Source organism: Typopeltis vanoorti, chromosome 2 (genome assembly GCF_054136105.1).
Source record: "Typopeltis vanoorti isolate ZY-2024b chromosome 2, IOZ_Tvanoo_1.0, whole genome shotgun sequence".
In the NCBI taxonomy this organism is placed as follows: domain Eukaryota; kingdom Metazoa; phylum Arthropoda; class Arachnida; order Uropygi; family Thelyphonidae; genus Typopeltis; species Typopeltis vanoorti.
This window is the reverse complement of record NC_143550.1, coordinates 101,715,942-101,739,103: the sequence shown is the minus strand read 5'-3', so window position 1 is coordinate 101,739,103 and position 23,162 is coordinate 101,715,942. Positions and strand designations below refer to the sequence as shown.

Below are 23,162 nucleotides of genomic sequence, written 5' to 3'. Positions count from 1 at the left end.
AATATACTGTATGAATTGAAAGCTCCACCTCAAACCACAAAAGCAATGGCAAATATAATGGAAGAAAGCTATATTAAAATTAAAATTAATAATGAAACAAACGAAAAAATTAAAACCAATAGAGGTCTCATTCAAGGAAATGGATTATCACCAATACTCTTCAATATATATATATATATATGGAAAAAATTTCAAGAGAATGGAGGAATTAAAATAGGAAATAAATAATTAACCAGCCTTTTGTATGCTGACAATCAAGTTATTTTTGCTGAAAATGAAGACCAATTACAGAAAAATCTACACGTATTGAACAAAACAATAGAAGAGTATGACATGAAAATTTCAATAAATAAAATGAAATTAACAGCATTTCAAGGTAAAGAAATTAAAAGATGCAAACTAGTTATCCACAACAAAGTAATAGAACAAGTGAACAAATTTAAATATCTAGGAAATTACATAAGCCCCAATGGAGAAATCGACATTGCATATAAAAAGCAAAAATTCCTAGCAGTCATTGGAACTTTGAATAGACACTTCAGTAAACAATGTCTAGAACAACCCAAATAAAACTATATAAAATATAACCACACCAATTCTGAAATATGGCAGTGAAACATGGACTTGGGGAAAACTAGATAAAGGACAAGTGGAAGATGCAGAAATGAAGTTCCTAAGACCGCTCGCAGGCTATAAAAGAATACACAAGATAAGAAATAAGAAAAGTTATCCATAATTAACATAACAGAAGACATCACAAATTATAGAAAGAACTGGAAAAACCACATAGAAAGAATGAATGAGGACAGATGGCCAAAAATTGCTTGGAAATATAAACCAAAGGGGCACCGATCAAGAGGGGAGGAGATGGGTAGAAGACTTTTTAAACCCTTGAAAATGTTACAGGCACACAAATGCCTAATATGGGAAGCCAATAATAATAATAATATATATATCAGAGGTGAATATTCAGGGTGTGCTAGGTGTGTGGTGCTCATCCACCAAATAGCAATAGCATTGATATTATATTTTTGCATTTATTCTCATTAATGTCTCCACTAATTGTTTCCAGACTTCGCGTGATTCCTAAAAGTAAACAGAATATACTAATTATTCACGAAGAGGACACTTTTCGACACATAAACATTGCCTCACATTCGTGTTAATAGTCGGGGGTGGGTGTGTGTGTTCAAAACACATACACCTTTAAGCCCATTGAAAAGGTATAGATTGCACAGTGGGTAAAATCTTAGCATTCTAGTAGTTTTAAACCACTCAGAAGATGAGTTCTGAGACAATAGTACCTACAGGCTGTGATTGGTTATTGTGTCAAACCAATTCAATTGAACATTGTCATTTGTTGTGAGTTGCAGTTTTTGTTTTGAGTTTCATCTGTTTGTGCGTGCGTGCATGAAGTGTGAACTGACATGGTAGGCAAGTTTTTATATATAATATAAACAAGTTTTTAATATATAATTTGATACATTTTTTTGCTCATATATACATCTTTTATTTTGTTTTATGAGGAAATAAATGCAATATTTTTTCTGCTTTTTAAATAAAAGTTTCCTATAAATTTATATAACAGTTTTAATATAAACACACACAAAACTTGGAAAGAAGTCGACAGACCCTATAGTGTGAAGAACAAACAGCCATGACATCAACCTTAATAAGATGTCAGAACTCCTTTCGCTGTGATGACTGCAACAATCCTGCACGGCATATTTTCCACAAGTATATGATAGCGATCAATGATAATTTTGGACCATTCTTCCAGTAGGCATGTAATGATGTCCTGAACTGTTATGAGAGGATATTCCTTGACCTCATTTGATGCTTCAGTTAATCCCACAGATGATGTTTAATATGGTTGAGATCAGGGCTCTGTGGAGGCCAGCCAAGTGTGGTGATGATCATATCCACAAACAACACAGTTACAGCAGCAGCCTTGTGCATGGTGCATTGTCTTGCTGAAAGCAACGATGGTCATTTCCATAGAAATGCCACAAGGAAGCATTACATTGTCCACATGTTCAGAAACCTTCTGGAGTTCAATGTTTGTGGCACCACAAACAGAGTGTGAGGCCAAACCAGGAAAAAAACAGGACCATACCATCATACTGCCACCTCTGAATTTAATAGTTGGGGTTATGCACTCTAATAAGAGATGTTCATCAGGAATCAGCCATGCCCCTCCGTTTATTTGGTACAGGATGTAATATGATTCGTCACTCAATAAAACAGCTTTCCAATCTTCCACATCCAACAGTACATGCTCTTTGCATCACTGAAGACGACACTGCATGTTGGTTCAGTAATGCTGCATACTGCAGTTCTACCATGGAAATCCATGTTGTAAGCCTCGGTTCTGGATGTTTTTGTGCAGATTCCTGTTACGGTCGATGCCCAGACCTCCGCATTCAATGTGTCAGCCAAATGGCAGTTTTTGCATATTATCCTTCGTAGCACCCTACGGTCATGTTCAGTGAGCGTGGTGGGTCATCCACTGTAGGTAGTACTTGCAGTTGAATCCCTGCGTTTTCATCTCAGTATGGTATCACTGATTGGGTGACTCAATTTGTCAATAATTTGCTGAACAGATAGGCCTATAACATAGCATCCTATCACAGTCACTTCAACCTGGACACAGTTGCACTGACTTGGGAACATCATATTCCTCCAATTTATATCTGCTATAAACACGTGACTTGTTACATGGTACAATGCACCTTGTCCATGAGGGGTGTCCACTGACTTCTTTCCAAGCAGTGTGTGTGTGGGTGCATGCACGGCCAAATAGAATGTGTACACACACATTCTATTTGGCCATGAAATATGAAATGACCTGTTTATTTTACAATGCAAAAATGAAGACTGTTAGACTCCTATTTGATAATTACTGTCATGCACCCACTGGTACAACTGTTTAACATTGGATTACTTTGGTACTGAATAAGGTTGCTCGCTATTTTAATGTTTCTACCTGATCTCTAATGAGAACCAACATTCGAAATAGTTATCAGGCCAATAAATCTTAATCAAAAGCAGTAATAAAAGATAAATATACAGGCAAGTGGAGCAGCAGTTGTGTCTCAGGCTAAGTCTAATGCAACCCAAGGCAAATCCAATGCTGAGGGTTGTATTCTCATAAGCTTCTCTGGTCAATTTTTGAAATTTTCAAGATTTATACATATATTTGGATCTTAAATAAAGATTGCTATTTTTATAGAAATCATGATGGTTGTTCTTATTTTTGCATTTTCATGTGCTTAATGGTTAGGTGAGGTATTATTACAGATATATTTTAGTCTTTCTTCATTCTATAATTTGGCCAAAGTACCGAATTTTCAGCTGAAGCATAATTAATTTTTTTTAAATATTCTGATTTATATTTCATAAACAAATGTTCCTACTCATTACTTATTAAAATTTAACTATTCATTAAAAGCCATTAATTTTATCAATTATTAATGAGCTGCTTTAAAAAAAAAAAAAAAAAAAAAAAAAAAAAAAAAAAAAAAAAAAAACATTTTATAAAATTTAATTCAATATACTTTGGCCAAGACATAGTTCAGCATATCCCTAAATTTTATTATAAAAGAAGGAAACATCTAAAGATGAATTTTTATTTATTTAAAAATTTTTTTGTTCAGTTGTCAACTTACTAAAAGATCAAATGAATAATGATCAAGAAATTTCCATGGCAAAAACGGTCCTGCAAGTCTTCTGAATATGCATAGATGCAACAATCTCCTAAGCTAAGAAACTGATGCTGTTGCATGTATCTTGTAATCAGTGATGTGAGAAAAGAAGCCTAAAATTTTCATTTGCTGTGTTTAAACTTTTTTTGGAAGGGCGAGTTATGACACATTTTTAATTTATTTTGGGCTTCTTTCAGAAAAGAATGGAACAGAATGTATTTCTTCACATGATCACAGCAGTGTCTGTAATTTTGTGAGTAATGCTTCTGCTTTCATAATGCCAGATTATATACCAAATTTACTACCACTTTTGAAACCACATTACTGAATTGTTTTGTGATACACTTAGAATTTTGCACATTGTACCTTTCATGTTAAAGATGAATGGTTAATTCACTGACTTGAATTCTTTAAAATGTTGTAGATTGTAGATTTTTTATTATTTGACACCTATAAACTTTGCATTAGTGTTACTGAATTCAGACCATGTAACAAGGCTAACACAGGAGTTCCACTACATTTTGTTTCCTTTATGCACATTATTCAATTATTCCAGCTTCATATTTTTTTTTTGAGAATCAATTTAATGACTGCTAGCACTCATCTCTATGGAGATTGGGAACTACCAATGTGTTATTAAACAGCACTTCCATCAGAAAATAATTTTTCAAAAGGAATAAACGAATTATAATATGTAAGAAAGTTCCTTTTGGTAAGCACAAAACAAAGCCACATTTAATGCATTTTTCTCCCTCTCTACGTCCAAATATTACACTAGGTATTTCGAATTACAGCACCCCTATTCAGAGCAATCTGTAGAAAGAACGAGTGGATGAAATACCCTCAAATTGGTGAGTGCCTCACCAGATCATGGGAAGAGATTTTGATAATAAAAAAAAAAAAAAAAAACGAATGATGGGAGGAAATGTGGTATTGTGAGTGAGCTGCAAGGTGGTATAAATGAAAGAGTCAAAATGCTGCAGCAGCACTTCACAAATATAGATGCCTAAAGACATTGCAAAAAGACCCAATGACACCAAATGTGTGTAACATGGTTTGCTAAATTGAAGAGACAGGTGGTTTGATGGTCCAACCAAGAAGAGGGCGTAAATCTGAAATTCCTCAAATTACTGAAGATGTAACAGTAGTTGCTGAGCAGTCAAATGAGAATGTTGTAGATTCATGCAGTGCAAATGCTGCAGCAAGACAATTAGATTTGCTATACACAATGGTATGGAGAACTTTGAGTAAAGCATTGCAATGCTACCAGAATAAACTCAGCCACAGCCAAGAGTTGCAAACAGGAAAAGCCAGCATGTGAGAGGTTTACATTGACATTTCTGGCACATATAGAGGTGGACGAGGATTGGTCTTCAAACATTATATGGAGTGATGAAGCACATTTTCATGTTTGTGGAACAGTAAATGCTGAAAGCTGCCACATCTAGGCTACAGAGAACCCCTGTGCATTTCAGCAGGCTACCTTACATTTGCTAAAGGCACTCACACGGAGCTGATCCTGTGGCCTGCACAATCATGGCAGCATGTTATAAGGACATGCTGAGCAGTTTCGTCATTCCCACAACTGCAGCAAAGAAGGTGACTGTACACAACAGTGTTGATGCAAGATGGAAAACCTCTCCTCATGGGACTTGAAGTTGAGCAAATTATTGCATCAACGTTTCAACAAAGAACACAGTAATCAGTTACTCATTTTCTACAAAATGGCTACAAGTGTCCACCAGCCCTTAACCTCTGTGGCTTTTGGCTTACCTTAAAAGCATGCTGTATCGGAGCATTCATCTGACAGATTTGAAAGACAAAATTACACATATTCAGACAGATCAATTGCATTCTGCTATAGACCAGCACTTCCCAAACTGCGGGCCGCAGCCCCTTTGGGGGCTGTTAGTTTTGTTCAGGGGACAGTGAAATAATGCAAACAAAATTTAAATGTTTTAAGACTAAGTAGATTTTTATCTTAAAAGAAATGTATTTAATTTTTATTATTTCTTTTTTGTTATTTTTTTTATATTTTAATGGAAAAAATCACAGATTGGTGTTGGTTCACAAATTTGCTTCCTGAGTATTTCAGTGCTTAATGAATATTTGTAAATATATGCTTATTCATATAAGTTTCATTTCAAAGGTATTGATAACAAGTGCAAAAAAAAAAAGCTTACAAATGCAAAATCTTGTACTCATTTAAAATGGCCAAGTTTTTTGCGCTTTAAATTAATGTTTCATTGCTAGTGTACACAGATGCGAGCGATGCATGGGAAAGAAATGCTAGTGGTGCAGCACGACTGCGCTGATAGCACAGATCACATGCAATTTTTTTTTTTGATGGGGAGGGGACTGTGAAATATTTTAATTTTCCCAAAGTTTGGGAAAATTAAATCCCATAAGTTTGGGATTTATTTTTTACATCCATAAGTTTGGGAAGCACTGCTATCGACAATGTTATGTGGTGGTATGCTACTGGTCCTGCACAAAGGCCAACAACAATTGAATGTCGCTGCCATTGATCATCCATATCTTCTTGAACGGCTCTTTGCAGCATGTCAGCCCTGTGTGTGTTTTTTGTATCACATTATTTTATGAAATGAGAGAAATAAATATCATCAAATAAGTCACTGACTGAATCATTTCACCATCACATACCATTTGGTTCACATTAATGTAATTTTTTCCTATTCGTGTCATATTTCTCCTATTAGTCATTTCTGAACAAATACTTTGAATAGGGATATTTTAATTTTAATTGTAATGATGGCAAAGCAATTCAGGCTATATGGCCAGTATCTTATGTCTGTTAAGTGCACATGTTTCGTGGCCAGTCTTTTTTTTTTTTTAAATACTGTTGGACAAACAAGATGAAAAACTGTCACCTCCATATCGTAATGGCTAACTCACCTTCAGCTGAAAAGCCCATATCTTAGTTAGGATGTGAACCCACGTCTTTCCAAGTACAGGGTAAATTGTGAAATGTCCTCACAGATGTTCTGTGGATGTCTGGTATATACCATGAATTCAACAGAGAGAGAGAGAGATTGTGGGAAAGTGAAAATTGAGTGTTTGGATTTCTACTTCTAGAAATCCAACTAGCTGAATTAAAAAGTACTGCCACAAACACAGTTTGCAACCTAATTATATTAAATAAACATATATCCTGCTAACAACATGAAATGGAACAGTGGAGCTACTTATAATGAATAAATGACAACATGGTATATAATTTTTTCTGTACTGCTGAAGGGGGGGGGGGGACACCTGAACTACTTTGAACATATCCAGGATTTGCGCAACCATACTGAAGCAATCTAGCACACACACAAAAAAAGAAAGGATTTCGTCCAGAACTACAGAAATCAATTTTTTAATGCTAGGTAGGCGATTTCAATATCAATGCATGACTACTAGTTCATTTACAGTGGTTTATAATAATAATAAAAAAAGACTGTTTACTGCATGCAATGTCAGTAGTCATTGATTTTCAGTAGCTCCTGTAAATGTTTTATCAAAAAATTTGAATTTTTTTTAACTTAGCTTAATACTTGGCTTTGCCTGAATTCTGAACAGTTCACACATCCTTGTTATATTTCAATATATAGCAAATGACTTAATCTAGCCCCACATTTTCCAGTTGATACTACTAAGTGGTCAATTCTGCCAAGCAGTTACTTAATGACAGTTCTGCAGCAATGCTTCACTGCAAGTCTCATGAGTGACCATTTAACAGACACGATTCCTGTGGGAATTGGAAAATGTGTGGCTGAACAATGTTGGAGTTACCGTGAATCTAAGGTAAGTAATTTTCTAATAATTTTTAAAAGCTAACATTTTATTTTATTAAACATTTTTATAGGACTTATTGAATAAATTATCTGCCTGAACATGAGAGAGAGGAAAAAGTCTATGCAGATTATTTTTGCTATTTTTAAATTGATTTCCTCCAAATTCCAGTCATTTAATCCACCCATATTCTCTAGTCATAATAGTATCTGAAAGGAGGCTTAACATCATCTTCAATTATTTAAGCAAAAACAATATGCTTTTCAATATCTGAAGATGTTTCCTCATATAAATGATGTCAAATTTCTGAAAAGGATATAATCATCAGAATTATAGATATGGTATTGTAGGAGTTTGGTAATCTTTCCGATTTCAGATTAAACAGGAATGTGTAATCAGGGCTGCCTGATGAGATATCAACATGACAGTAGTTTTAAAAAAAAATTATCTTCCCTTATTCACATTCAGGTAGATGAATTATACATTCAATACCTAATCCCTCTACTGCCCTCCCCAGATGTAGATACTAACCTTCATTGTGAGTTGCCCTTCGTCTTTCATCTCGTGCTGTTCTAGCTCCATCTAATTTTGGACTATATTGATGAGTGCGTGGAGCTAAGGTCCTTTGTCCTGTCTGTAATACATCTTGAGGAGACATCATCACATAAAACTGACCTATAACAAACATACAACACATGTAAAATTATATGCTGGAAAGTCAACAGTGAGATCGAAAATATTTAATTATTCTAAAAAGCTAATCCATTAATTAAGTATGCTCTTAGGGAAATGTGTTTGTGCAGCATGAATTGTGAATTTTATTGCCAGGTGTGATTTATGTGGGAGTCTAAAAATGCATTACAGTTGGCCCTTGAACAAAGTTAGGGGTTAGGGATGCCGACCTCCTGTGAAGTCGAAAATCTGCATATAATTTTTGACTCCCTGAAAACTTAACTACTAATAGCCTACTATTGACTAAAAGACTTACCAATACCATAAACAATCGATTAACACATATTTTGTATGTTATATACCGGGTGATTATAAAATAACGTCAAGTGCTCAGAGCCATCCAGTGAGTAATGTACTGGATGAAACACCAATATTCGGTAGACGTACACAGCGGAACGTGGGGATTTGATTTAATGAAAAAAAAAAAAAAGTAACAAAAGTCGCCAACGGGGGAAATTTTGGCACTGCCAAAATTTTAGTAGATGTGACTAATGAATGACTAAATGGCAAATGAGAGACAGCACACATCAATTTCATGACATTTATTGTTAATTACGAATGAGGTTCAACATGACCACCATCCTGATATTCCAGGAACTGCATACAGTGCACGACATTTTCCACAGTAGCTCGCAACATATCGGAATTGATTTGTCTCACATGTAACGTTATTTGATCTTTCAAAGTTGGAATATCGGGTATATGTCCTTGATACATAATGCTTTTAAGAAATCCCCACAGCCAAAAGTCACAAGGATTGAGATAAGGCGATCTCGGTGGCCATGGCGTGGGAAATGCACGACTAATGATTCTTCTGTCAGAGAAATGTTGTCGCAAAACACGCTATACCTGAAGTCTGATGTGGGGTAGTGCACCATCCTGCATGAAGATGGTCGAATCGTGACATCCTCTTTGCTGCAGCTGTGGAAACACAAAGTTCTGTAGCATATTGGCATACCTGTTAGCATTGACGGAACAGGTCACTGGTGCATTTTGGTGATTTTCCTCGTAAAAGTATGGACCGATGATAAAAGATGCCGTAAATTCGCACCACACTGTGACTTTGGGCGAGTGGATAGGCATCTGCAGACACACGTGCGGATTAGTTACAGTCCAAATGCGACAGGTGCGTGTGTTAATATCGCTGTTCAAATAAAAGTGCACTTCATCACTCCATAAAATCTGCCATGCCCTTGCATGCTAAGAATCTCAAAGATAAGTCAATTCGTGTGGTTGCATCACCAGGGCGCAATTCTTGAACATGACTGATTTTATAGGGGTAAAACTTCAACATCTGATGTAGGATTTTCCACACCGTTGTGTATGCGATATCCTTTTGCCGGGATATTGCTCATGCACTGCTGGTACCCTGCACATTCATCATCTCCTGTTCCACAATAGCAGTTGCAACTTGTTGGTGATTGATTGGTTTGCATCCACTGCCTACCTGCACTGCTAGAGTTCCAGTAGTTTCAAATCGCCGAATTAGTTTTTGTAAGTTTGTTACACTAATCGGTCCTTTTGGTAAATTTTTCATACGCTGAAAATCACGAAGACAAGCACTGGCATTATTGTTCCGCTGATAATAGAGTTTGACTAACAAAGCACGCTCACGTAAGGTAAGAGGCATCGAAAAGCAGTTCGTCTATGAATGATAAGAAATCTCAGAGGCTTTCCTTTTATTGCATGATCGTTCACAAGAAACGCGATAATGCAAATTAATGCATTTTACTCGGTAAACAGTGCCAAAATTTCCCCTGTTGGCGACTTTTGGTACTTTTTTTTTTTCTGTTAAATCGAATCCCCACGTTCCACTGTCTATGTCTACTGAATATTGGCGTGTTTCGTCCAATACATTACTCGCTAGAGGGCTCTGAACACTTGACGTTATTTTATAATCACCCGGTATATATTATTATTATTCGTGACACCTCCAAGGAGTCCGAAGACTCATCGCGGGAGGATACCTACTATACAACTGTCTCCACCTCTGCTGCCAATCATCTCCATCAACACCATCTACTGCCCACCACCACAACTAATATTTTTTGTCTGTAAATTGTGTGTTTATGAAGGGCCGATTTGTCTGTATGCGGGATGAAACACCCGAGTTTCCGGGAGAAAAAACCCTCCTATATATTATATACTGTATTCTTACAATAAAGTAAGCTAGAGAAAAGAAAATGTTATTAAAGAAATCATAAGGAAGAGAATATGCATTTACAGTACTGTACCGTATTTATTGATACCATAAGTTTACGTCGTCTGTTTACAAGATCAATCATCTGATTGTCAGTACCAACATTAATAATGTCTTATATGATACAAAATACTGTAGATGTTATATGCATTACTAACACTAGACATTAAAAATGAAAAGATAATGTGAAAAAGAAATTCATATTTATTTACAGGTATAAAGATTCATGGACTGATAATGAAGAGCAGCAATATGATTGCCTCACGATAGCCTTTCCTATACACTAATGAACGAATCATTATAAAATTTTTATGCAAATTAATTAATAACAGTTAATTTTAAGCAGCTATGATTTACTGCATCGATACGTTTGTTTACATTTCTCTCGACTGTAAATGGTGCATGCCATGTACTGTCTGTAAGTGTTTGTGTGCATAAGTTTTTTAACTTTTTATAATAGATTTGTGTATATTTTATGGAAGTAAAATAAAATAGACTAGCGTCTATATATTTAACAGATAAGCTTAGGTGCTGATGGTTATTCATGACTTATTTTTCACGGTATTAACAACACCACACAATCTAGGGCATAACTTTGACGTCATGCCCAAACAAATTCCTAAACTAGAAATTAAGATGAAAGTAGAAAGGGGTATCCACGATCTTCTGCCGGCAATGGCCAATAACGTGCGACTAGATATAGCAAGTATTCTAAACAAGGCTAAGCCTCCAAAAAGCAATATGCCACGTAAGCAAATAACCGTCCTAAAAATTTATATAATAATAAAAATATTATTATTACAAAAGCGGATAAAGGAAATGCAACAGCTATCATGAATCAAGAAGAGTATAACAGAAAAATGCAAGATATCCTATGTGACAGTTCCACGTATCAAATTATACACCGAGACCCTAAAAAAGTCCGAAAATTACTGAAAAAAGTGACATCATGGCCCAAAGAAATCATCAGGAAAATAAAACCAATTAATGTTAAACCACCCCGTATTTATGGATTACCAAAAATCCACAAAACTAATATCCCCCTATGTCAATAGCATAGATAGTCCCACATATAAACTGGCCCGGCATTTAGCCAAGTCTTGCCCTCCTTACTGGCAACTCCTCTACTTTTGTAAAAAATTCAGTCCATTTCAAAACACTGGTTAAAAATCTAATCCTAAAAAATTCAGACATAATGGTTAGTTTCAATGTCACCTCCTTATTTACCAATGTACCATTTATAGACACTCTTGATTTAATCAAGTCTAAATTTCCCCCTGATATTTTTGAATTATTTAAATTTACCATGAATGCAGGTTACTTTACACGGGGGGGGGAATTCTACAAACAAATTAATGGTAATGCTATGGGTCACCCCCTAATATTAGCAAATTTTTACATGGAACACTTCGAAAACAAAGTACTTACCACAGCTACATACTAGCCACAAGTGTGGTTACGCTATGTAGATGATGCGTTTGCCATCTGGCCCCATGGACAAGACGCTTTGGATGCGTTTGTCATCTACCTAAACAGCCAACACCCCAAAATCCACTTCACAGTAGAAAAAGAATCAAATAACTGTTTACCATTTCTTGACACATTAGTCACCCGCCTTTCAGATGAATCACTATCTTTTTCTATTTACAAAAAGCCTACACACACGGGAAGATACCTACATAAACAATCACATCATCATCCAGTCCAACAGTATGGCATTTTAAAAACACTTACACACAGAGCCAGAGCCATTTGTTCTAACGATACAGATCTGACCGCAGAACTCCAATATCTGCGCCATACATTCTTAGCCAATGGCTACAATCCCTACAAAATACTACACAGGCCGATTACTCTGCCCTCCCCTGATACACAAGAATACAACATGACCATTTCCAAAGTATTGTTGACATGGCCTTTGCACCACTTTCAAACCTCATGTCAAGCTGGCAACTCTGATCCGCTTGCCTAAGGATAAACTTCACCCTTTAGCACACCCAGTAGCATATTTAGGTATAGGGCCTAGAGCGGCAAAAATTTCCAGGCTCTCGTTTTTGTAATTATAACATGTTCCTTAAATACCACATCTACTCACAAGTAGAGAAATATTTTTCTTTTCCTCATTGTAAGTTTAGTCTGCAAGCATATTGGATTGTCATCAGATTCTGCATAACTATACAGACCGAGACACGTGCACGGAAAGCTACTATATTGTTATTAGTGAATTTGATCCCTTTCTTGCTGAGCACATTGCTAAAAGCGGGAAAAAAGGAAAAGATTTTGTTTTCTATCTTTCCTTTGGCACGTATGAGTAATTATAAAAATAATGGGCGAGAAAGTAATCAAATTTATTGTGGAAGAACTTAAAATAGCTAAGTATTCTTCCATAAGTGTTGACTCAATACCAGACTTGTCTCATGTTGATTGATTAGCTGTCCTTCATTGCACGATATGAGAAAGAACATGGAACTCCTGTGGAGCGTTTCTTGAGTTTTATTCTTAATGTAAGCCACAAATCTGAAGAGTTACGAGAGGCGGTTTTGACTTCACTAAACACGCTTGGAATTGATGTAGCAAATTGCAGAGGGCAGGCATATGACAATACTAATAACACATCAGGCAAGTACACAGGACTGCAAGCAAGAATTCTTGAAATAAATCCATTGGCAGAATTCACACTGTGCACTGGACATTCTCTGTCTCTAATTGGTACCTGTGCTGCCGAATCCTGTCCGTACTCTTCCGCATTTTTTGATGTCCTTCAGAAACTGTACGTATTTTTCACATCTTTAATACATCGATGAAGTGTTCTAAGAAAGCACCTGGAAACTTCAAACATCCTTCGCCTACTCATTGGTCAGCTTGTGATGATGCCGCACAAAGTGGAAATTATTTCCGTAATTGAAAATTACATGGAATAAAGTTACGCGATGTAAAGCCAGTGGGGATTCTACGGCAAATTCAGTCACTGGAGGTTGGGATCACGACCTGCCCATAGGCAGGTCATGAGGGGTGGCACTTTCTGCAGGCCTGGGGGGTGGAATACCTACCTAAATATGCCACTGAGCACACCCAGGAGTGTATGAAGTTCCTTGTGACTGTGACTTGGCCTATTATGGGCAAACAGGAAGATCAGTTAACATCTGTCTGGAAGAACATGAAAGATACATTCACTACTATTACTATGGCAAGTCAGGACTGGCAGACCACACTTTGGACACTCCTTTACACAGGATTAGATGGAGGAAAACGAATGTGCAATTTAGGAGTTGTTATAGATCTGAAAGATTATTTTTTGAGTCAGCAATGGCTTTGAAGAATTCTCCCAACCTTAACAAATATGATTGCATTAATTTGCCAAAAATTTGGGAGACTGTTATCCCAAGAAAAATCCTGCATGGCTTTTTTATTTTATTTTATTTCGTTAGATGGCACCAAAAATAGGACTCTGGATCTTTTGTAATTATATTGTTTCACTCACTCACTGTCGCATGTACAAGTGTGTTGTTGCTCTCATGATGCTGAGTTGAAAATCAGCAAAATATAAGCGTTAATAAAATATCTCTTCGATAAAATTGTGTGGTGTTGTTAATACCGTGAAAAATATCTATATATATTTCATGCATTCATGATATACTTAAATTTTTCTTAATTTTTTATTACAGTGGCGGCGCTGCATAGTTCAAAAGGCGTAAAGAGAGGGATGAATTCCCGATGATTAATTAGAGCTCTCATAGTACCCATATATAAAAAGGGAAATAAAACTGAATCTGAGAATTACAGAGGTATTTCCCTACTGAGTGTTCCTGGTAAGATTTATGCTAGTATACTTGAGAAATGGTTGAGAAAAATTGTGGAAGAAAAGCTTGGTGAAGAACAAGTTGGATTCAGGCCAAATAGAGGCTGTCAGGATCAGTATTCACTCTACGACAAATAGTCGAGAAATCATGGGAATACAACAAAGATCTGTATATAAGTTTTGTCGATCTGGAAAAGACATACCACAAGGTGCCATGAGAGAAGCTATTCAAAATGCTACAGCTGCATGGTGTCAGTGGATCATCATATCAAGCAATACTTAGTTTTTATTTGAGTTGTAAATCAGCAGTTAGGATTGAAGGAAGTACAGGAAGATGGTTTAATGTTAAATCTGGTGTGATACAAGGATGTACATTATCCTTTTATTCATTATCTATATGGATCATATTATGAAAAAAAGTGATATTGGACCTGATATCAAAATTGGAGATGTTTAATGTCAGCTCTTTGCTTTATGCAGATGATGTTATACTTCTAAATAAATCTGCTACAACTCTGCAAGATTCCCTGACTAAATTGAATAACTGTTGTAATAGATATGGTATGAAGGTCAGCAATAAAAAGACAAAGACAATAAAAATAGGCAGAATCGTTGAAAATGTCAACTGCGTTGTGAATGGAGAACTTGTGGAACAAGTAAAATATTTCAGCTACTTAGGCATGATTTCTAGTGAAAATGGTAAATTAAATATGGAAATAGACAACAGAATCAAGAAAGCTGGTATGGTAGGAAGTCAACTAAATAAATTCATATGGAATAAGAGAAAAATTAGTCGGAACACTAAATTAGCTGTATACAAGACTGTGTTCAAACCAGTTTTAACTTATGGATCTGAGAGCTGGGTCAGAAGTAAAACACTTGACCAAAGACTAGAGACCACAGATATGAGAGTCCTGAGAAAGATCAGAGGCATGAACAGATGGCATCAATGACAATATCATATTAAAAATGAGGATATTAGGAAAGAACTTGACATTGTCAGCATCCAGGAATGCGTTAGCAGAGCTAATCTCAGGTGGTATGGTCACATAAACAAAATGGGTGAAGAAAGATTAGCAAAACAAGTGTTCTCTGCCAGGTTGGCAGGAAAACGGCCCAGAGGAAGACCAAGATATAGATGGATTGATATGGTACAAAGTGCCTTAGACGATAGAAATATAAGATCTGATAATGTTGGAGTCTTGACAAGTAACAGACTGATTAGGAGGAAAATTGTAGATAGGGAGTTAGTAATGATGTAAATTTTTCATGTAGTACTATCATATCCTGTACACCCCTTGAGGGTACATGGCAGGAACTTGATGATGATGAATAAGGAGAAAAGAAATGGCTCGAATTAAGTATGGAGAAGTCACATCTAATAAGTGGTATCAGTGAAACTTGTTATAAATCCAGGAATGAGCTGCTATGTTTATAGAAATGCTAGAAATGTAAGAAACAAGGCAAATGAAATGTTTGCATTAATTGAATCTGTTCACCTAAAAAATTGTTGGAATAAGTGAGACATGGTTGGATGAGGATGACATCCTGACAGGAATAGAGAGGGAAGCATATGATGTGTTTTGTGACAATAAAAAGAGTAAAAAGGGGAGGGGGCAGGGCTATTGATGATAAAGAAAGAGTAATGTCCATACCAGGTAGAGATGCAAGAGGGAAACAGGTTTTAAGGCAGTATGGTGTGAGACAGAGGTGCACAGAATGAAATACTTTGTCAGATGTTGTTATAGACCTGATAATGTGGAATTTAGTGACCATGAAATGTATAATCAAATTAGTCAAGCAAATAAGAAAAGGGTGATCATTATGGGCAATTTTAATTATGGCAATGTAGAATGAGATGATGAGATATCAACCAGAAGTAAAGAAAATGAGTTTCTCGAATTTTTGAGGGACAACTACCTCAGGCAGTATGTATCAGAGGGTACATGAGGATTGAGGATCATGGATTTGATAATCTCATCAGTGGGATGTTATTATAAATGAAGTGTCAAATCATCTTCCAATTGGAGAGTGAACATGAAGTGATTACCTGGGTGGTTGTCAATAGTGTGAGGACCTCTGTGAGGAAAGGGTATATGTGGAACTACAAGGCTGGTGATTATGAGAAGTTCAGGAGACAGTTTTGCAGGTGTAGCATGGGATGAGGAGTCGGCTGAAAATGAGATCAATGCTGCTTGGGTGATATTCAAGAGCTATCTAGTAGAAGCAAGGTCTAAATGTATTCCAAAAGTCAGGAGGTTAAATAAGGTAGGTGTGAAATGGATGAATGAAGAGATTAAGCATGTAATACAGAGGAAAAAGGCATTATGGAGGCAACATAAGAGGAGTGGTAATAATCAATTCCATGAGGATTACAAACAACAGGCAAGGAGGATGACTTAGTTGGTAATGAGAGAAAAAGTGAGGTATGAGCTGCAGTCAGCTAATGAACCCAATAAGAATCCTAGGGGGCAGGATTCTTTTGATATGTAGCCAGCACACACACACACACACACACACACACACACACACACACAAAAAAAAAAAAATGATACTGATTGAAGAAAAAGGTATAAGAACAACTGCTGCAGAGGATATAGTTGAGATATTTAATAAGTAGTTCATAAAGGTCTTTTATTCTTGTGAATGCAACATCATGAAGAATGTGAGAGCAGTTGATGATGAGGAGGAGAGAGAGAGAGAGACTGTAAGTGAGCAAGAGGTATATGGGGAATTGAACAATGTTAATAAGGTTGTAAGACTTGATAACATATCACCATGTGTTCTGAAGGAATGTACCATGGAGTTGGCATCTGCCTTCACATATTTGTTTAATGAGTCCTACTCTGGGTCAAGTTCCATAGGAATGGAAGAAAGGCAAGACTATGCTTCATAATGGAGGTGAGAGAACTCGAGCATCAAATTACAGGCGTATCTGTGTGTCAGTTGTTGTGGTTAAAGTGCTGGAGAGGCTGGTGAGGACCAGGATCCAGAATTGGATTGACAACAGTGGTATTATCTTTGATGGATAACATGGATTTGCTAAAGGGAGATCATGTTTTAATCTACTTACTTACTTATTACAATAAGATGGTGACTTCACTGGACAAAGATGATGGGTTTTTGCATGCAGAGTTGTGATGCCTTGCCTGAGAGTGTGCTGTCTGCAGAGAATTTGAGTGTGTTTAAGGCATTGTATGATTAGCTGCGTGTATGACAAAAGGACCTCCTAGATGAGTCTTTGACTCCATGGGGTCTTGGGATAATAATAATAAAAGAGAGGGGACATGATAAAAACTTTAAAAATATTAAAAGGGGGTTTCATAAAATTGATGCAAAGGAAATTTTTCATGATCATCAAATACCTGACATGTACTCTCAAGGGGTATACAGGATATTATGATAGTACTTCATGAAGAACTTACATCATTACTAACTTGCTATAGACAATTTTCCCCTGAATCAACCTGTTATCTGTCAAGACTCCAACATTATCAGATCTTATATTTCTGTCTTCAGGTTTTACTGTATCAATCCACCTATATCTTAGTCCTCTGGGTCTTTTTTCTGCAGCCTGGCAGAGAACACTCGTTTTGCTAATCTTTCCTCTACCATTCTGTTTAAGTGATCATACCACCTGAGATTAACTCTGCTAACACATTCCTGGATAATAACAATGTCAAGTTCTTTCCTAATATCCTCGGTTTTAATATGATATTGCCAATGATGCCATCTGTTCACACCTCTAATCTTTCTCAGGACTCTCATATCTGTGGTCTCTAGTCATTGGTCAAGTGTTTTATTTCTAACCCAGCTCTCAGATCCATAAGTTAAAATTGGTCTGAACACTGTCTTGTATACATATAATTTAATGTTTTGACTAATTTCTCTCTTATTCCATATAAATTATTCAGTTGACTTCCTACCATACCGGTTTTGTTGATTCTGTTGTCTATTTCCATATTTAATTTACCGTCTTCAATAAAAATTGTGTCTAAGTAGCTAAAATGTTTCTGCCTATTTTCATTGTCTTTATCTTGTTATTGCTGATTTTCATATGAAATTTATTACAACAGTTATTCAATTCAGTCAGGGAATTTTGCAGACCTCTACTGGATTTATTTAAAACATAACATCATCTGCATAAAGTAAAGAGCTGAGATTAACATCTCCAATTTTGATATCAGGTTTAATACTGCTTTCCTGCACAATGTGATTAATATAGAAAACAAATAACAGAGGGGATAATGTACATCCTTGTCTGACACCAGATTTTATATCAAACCATCTTCCTGTACTTCCTTCAATTCTAACTGCTGACTTACAACTCAAATAAAGACTAAGTATTGCTTGATACAATGCCCCTTTGACACCATATAACTGTAGCGTTTTGAATAACCTTTCTCTTGGCACCTTGTCATATGCTTTTTGTAGGTCTACAAAACTTAAATACAGATCTTTGTTATATTCCCAAACATCTGATTCAAGTATACTTACATAAATCTTACCAGGATTTATGCAGGTAATTTTTCAATATATGACAAATAGAGAACTAGGGTCATCCTTGGAAGATGTGTAGGAGTATGGTCAGTAGGTTGTGTGGACTAGATTTTTTGTGTGAAGAGTGGAATGGATTTTCAGAATTAGTCGAGTCCCCTGACAGTGATGTATTCTGCAACATGGATGTTAGCAGAGTGTCCAGACTGTCCACAGTGGACCATGTTATAGTTACAGGGCATTTTATACACTCCAGTCTATTAAAAACTTCAGTACAAAGTAGCTTTTTCAACAAAAAGTAAAAAATACATCAGATTCATTAAAGAAGAACACTTGTGGCGTATTAAAACAGGCAAAATTTGAAAGCTAAGACAAAAAGAAGCAAAAATATCCTTTTCCCATAAGCGGAAAACAATATTTTTAGGATTTCTAAATAAAGATAAGATACAGAGATAGCTGGAATTATTTCATATGTAATTTAGAGATTTAACAAAATTCAGTCTAGTAACATAAAATGTTAACTATTTGAGACAATAACACGAGAGAGAGAGAATGTATAATATTTTAAAGATTATAGTAGTTTACTACAAAAGAATTAACAAATACCATAATCCAAAAATAATCTATTAGAATACATTTCTATACAGGAACTGAATGATAAATAACTTCAAAAACAATAAATCATTTGGAGAACATGGTGTTAACATAGAAAAAAAAAATGCAACGAACTGCAAAGACTGTGAAAATTATTTTGGAATAATAAAGTGTTTACAAAATATATATAAAAATTATAAAAAGCAAACTACAGAATCATTACAGTGATCAGATGGAAACAAAATGGATTCTGCAAGGGCATGGTTACTTTTCTCTGAAATCACTAATTATTATTATTAGACCCCTAGGGAGTGAAGAACTCATTGAGGGAGGCCATACAACATCCACACAAGCTGTCACACTTTCTCTTAAACTCATTCACACTCGATGGACTCACTACTTCAACAGGCAAACTGTTCCACTCACTCATGGTTCTATGAATGAAAAATCTAGTTCTCATCCTTTCCCTAACTACACACAAACTTCACTTCCACAAATATCCTCTTGTCTTCTCTCTCACCTTCCATATAATGAAAAATTTTATCAACAGATAACCTATAACACCCTCTCAAAAGTTTATAGGCTCTTTCCCATATCACACATCTTTCTTCTGTCTATCTGTGCCCACATACTCAATCTATCCTTGTAGTTTAAATTCCATAATCCTGATATCATCTTTGTAACTCTTCTTCTTTGCAGCCTTTCCACAGCTTCGTTATCCCTTTTGAACACAGGAGACCGAAATCTGTGCACAGTAGGCCAGGTGCAGTCACATCAAGGCCTTAAGAGGCAAATGGCTTCCATATCCTTACATGTTAATGTTCATTTTAACATAGCCATTATCCTCTGAATTGCATTTGCAATTTTTGCTATGTGACTTTTGAATTTGAAGTTTCTATCTGCCAAAATTGGAGTTATGCTGGAGTATCTGCCTTGGCAAGTATAATCCCACCAATACAATATTCTGTTGAATATCACATTAAGGTTATGTGAATAACTTTACACTTACTAACACTGAACTGGCAGACATTATCATTTGCCAACACTTCCAAGCTTATTCAAATCATCCTGTAAATGCTCTATATCAGTAGCAATCTCTAAATATCCTGCCCAATCTTTGCATCATCAGTAAACAATTGAAGATCTTCTGTTCCAATATCATTGACGTATAGATTTAAATCACAAAGAATTAAAAAAACAAGCACATGCAGCATTTAAAGACTACAAGAAAGCTTTTGACTGAATGAACAGAAATGCAGTTTTAGAAACATTTGCTGACAATGAAATCCAATAGCAAAAAATAGTAGCAGTCTTTATAGTTATAACTTTATAGCAGTCAAACCGGGAGCTAAAGTATCAAATTGGAATCCAAATAAATTATGGCAACAAGGCTGTCAACTATATATACACCAATGCCATTCAGACTTTAAACACAGAGTTCATGGAAATATCCCATTATGAAATGACAGCCATCTTGACATGCTGTTATTATATGCCAATGATTGGGTTTTTGTGGACAATAATGAAGATGGAATGTATTATTCTATACACTGCTAAAAAATTTAATATAGAAATATCAACTAAAAAAAAAAAAAAAAGCCTTTCAAGGAAAGGAACAAATTCAAAGTAAAATATGCACACTTCCTGAGCAAATTCTTAAACTCCTTTAACTATCTTGATTATAGTCTGATTTACAAAGAAAATGGCATTAACAATAAAATTCAAAAGTATAACAGAGCATTTAGAATAATTAAAAACATTTTTAATCCAACAAAACCAGAATTGATGAAGCATGCAAGACATTAGAAAGATCAATACTTACCTACAGAAATTAAGCCTGGACCATCAGAAAACAAGATGAACAATGGCTTACATCAGTAGAAATGAAATTTATGAGAAGAACTGCAGGATATACGTTACTAGACCAGATGAAAAACAAAGATATATAATGAATAAACTAAATACGATACCTATAATATATCCACCAATACAGCAAAAATAGTTATCGCATAAACAGAATGGACAGGACTAGAATAACTTGACAGGTTCTTTGATACATCCTTATGGAAAGGAAGACCAGCCAAGAGATGACTTGAAACTGTAACAGGCCCTTAAGCATACTATAGAATATGATGATGGTAGAGAAAATTTGATTTCTGCATTGATTTAACTTCATTTTCTCAGGTCTATCTCCCACCTCCTTTGTGGATTTTAGTGATAAGTACTTAGTTTAAAATTAAGACATGAAGATTTGTGCTGGATTTATTTAGGGGTATAATATTATCTTAATAAAGCAAAGAGCCAAGTTTAATATAACCAAATTGATACAGCCTTACCGGCCATTATGGATCAAATATGCATCCTCATATGCTTCGTATCCATCATATATTTCAATGTAATATCAATGGTATTACAATTTTAATATGCACTTCGCATCCTTGACGTCTATAGACGTCTTGGCTGGTAGCGCGGTTAATCTTAAACTCTACTGCCCTCGAAATATATATATATATATATATGCATTAAGGTCAGTGATGGCCATGAAGGGAATGTTCACAGTATACTTAACTAGGAGGCAGCACCTTCTTCATTCGAAGGTGGATAAGAAGATGTTAATGGAGGGAATGGCTTATCGATTAAAAGCCATCTGACCAGATAATGAATATTCCTACCAGTGCTACAAACTGTGCTAGGTTGTGCCTTTAAGGAGTCGAGGTATAGCAGCATGCGAAGATGATTGTTGAGTCCAGCTTGCAGGAGAGTCTGGGCATGTACTCTGTGAGAGAGTTATGAGCATAACTACTTCACCTCAGCTGCAAGTCGTTTCTGTCAAGTTCCAGCATTATTTCAACCATGAAAGGTAACCAAATAAGTATGTGCCACTGCAGTTATTTAAAAAATAAAAAAATAAATTCATTCATACAATCAAAAAAGTACTTCCATGCCCATTTCATCAACATCTGGGGGATATCAATGCAAACATTAATGATATGTATTGCCACCTACAGGCATCAAAACCAATCTGTTATTTCTTCCCAAATAGCATCCTCTACACTACATTTTGCTATACCAATTACATGCCTGGTGCTTTTCATAAGGACAGAATATGTTTTTGTGAAATCTGATATTCATTGCCGAAGGCTATTAAACCTGGAAACCTATATGATTTTCTCTGGCTCAAAATTTCTGAAATCAACTTTGAAAATTCAGCATATGTTCAATGGCTTAAGCCAAAAACTTCTGGCTTTTCAACTCAGTCTATAATATAGCCTGAAACAAGCATAAGAAAATAATCAACAAATCCAAAACAGACTTCACAAGGACCAAATGCAAAAAAGCTTTCTGCCTGCTTAAGTTAAGCCATCTGGTCCCCTTGTTAAAGACTGTTGGGTATAAATTATCTCTTCCTTGTTTTCAAGGAAGAGCACAGGTTATGCAAGCAGTCATACTTCCATATCCAACAGTATTGAAGCAAGCCTTTATCCAGCATGTCCCTAAAATGAGAAATAAAAGTTGGCCATCAAACTGCTGTTCTGCTGCTCTCACCTCAACACTCTCAAAAGTAATGGAGGTCATTAATGCTAAGCTTCTACACTACCTGGAAATCCAATTAATTACTGATCACCAACATGGATTCTGCCATTCAGGTTCTAAAGCAGACTTGCTCGCTAACCTTACTCATCTTTGGACACATGTCATTGAAACTCATGCCATAACAGTCAATAATTCCAAAGTATTTATTTGATCATGTCTGGCATAGAGACCTTAGCCAGATTCAGTTTTAACTCTCTATCCTGCCTTGTGATTGAATTGCCAGCTTCTACTAACCACATTTTTTTAA

The 23,162-nt window shown here is 35.8% G+C and overlaps 1 protein-coding gene across 7 annotated transcripts in view; it reads right to left on the bottom strand.

The window, feature by feature from the left end:
* The window catches only part of LOC150109296 (upstream stimulatory factor 2-like), a 260,743-nt gene that overhangs the window by 79,947 nt on the left and 157,634 nt on the right, over positions 1 to 23,162 (bottom strand). For all 7 annotated transcript variants that reach the window (XM_090407146.1, XM_090407139.1, XM_090407163.1 and 4 more), the window contains one exon: positions 8,031 to 8,174. In XM_090407146.1, coding sequence (XP_090263272.1) covers positions 8,031 to 8,174 — 144 coding nt within the window. The remainder of the gene's footprint in view (positions 1 to 8,030; positions 8,175 to 23,162) is intronic.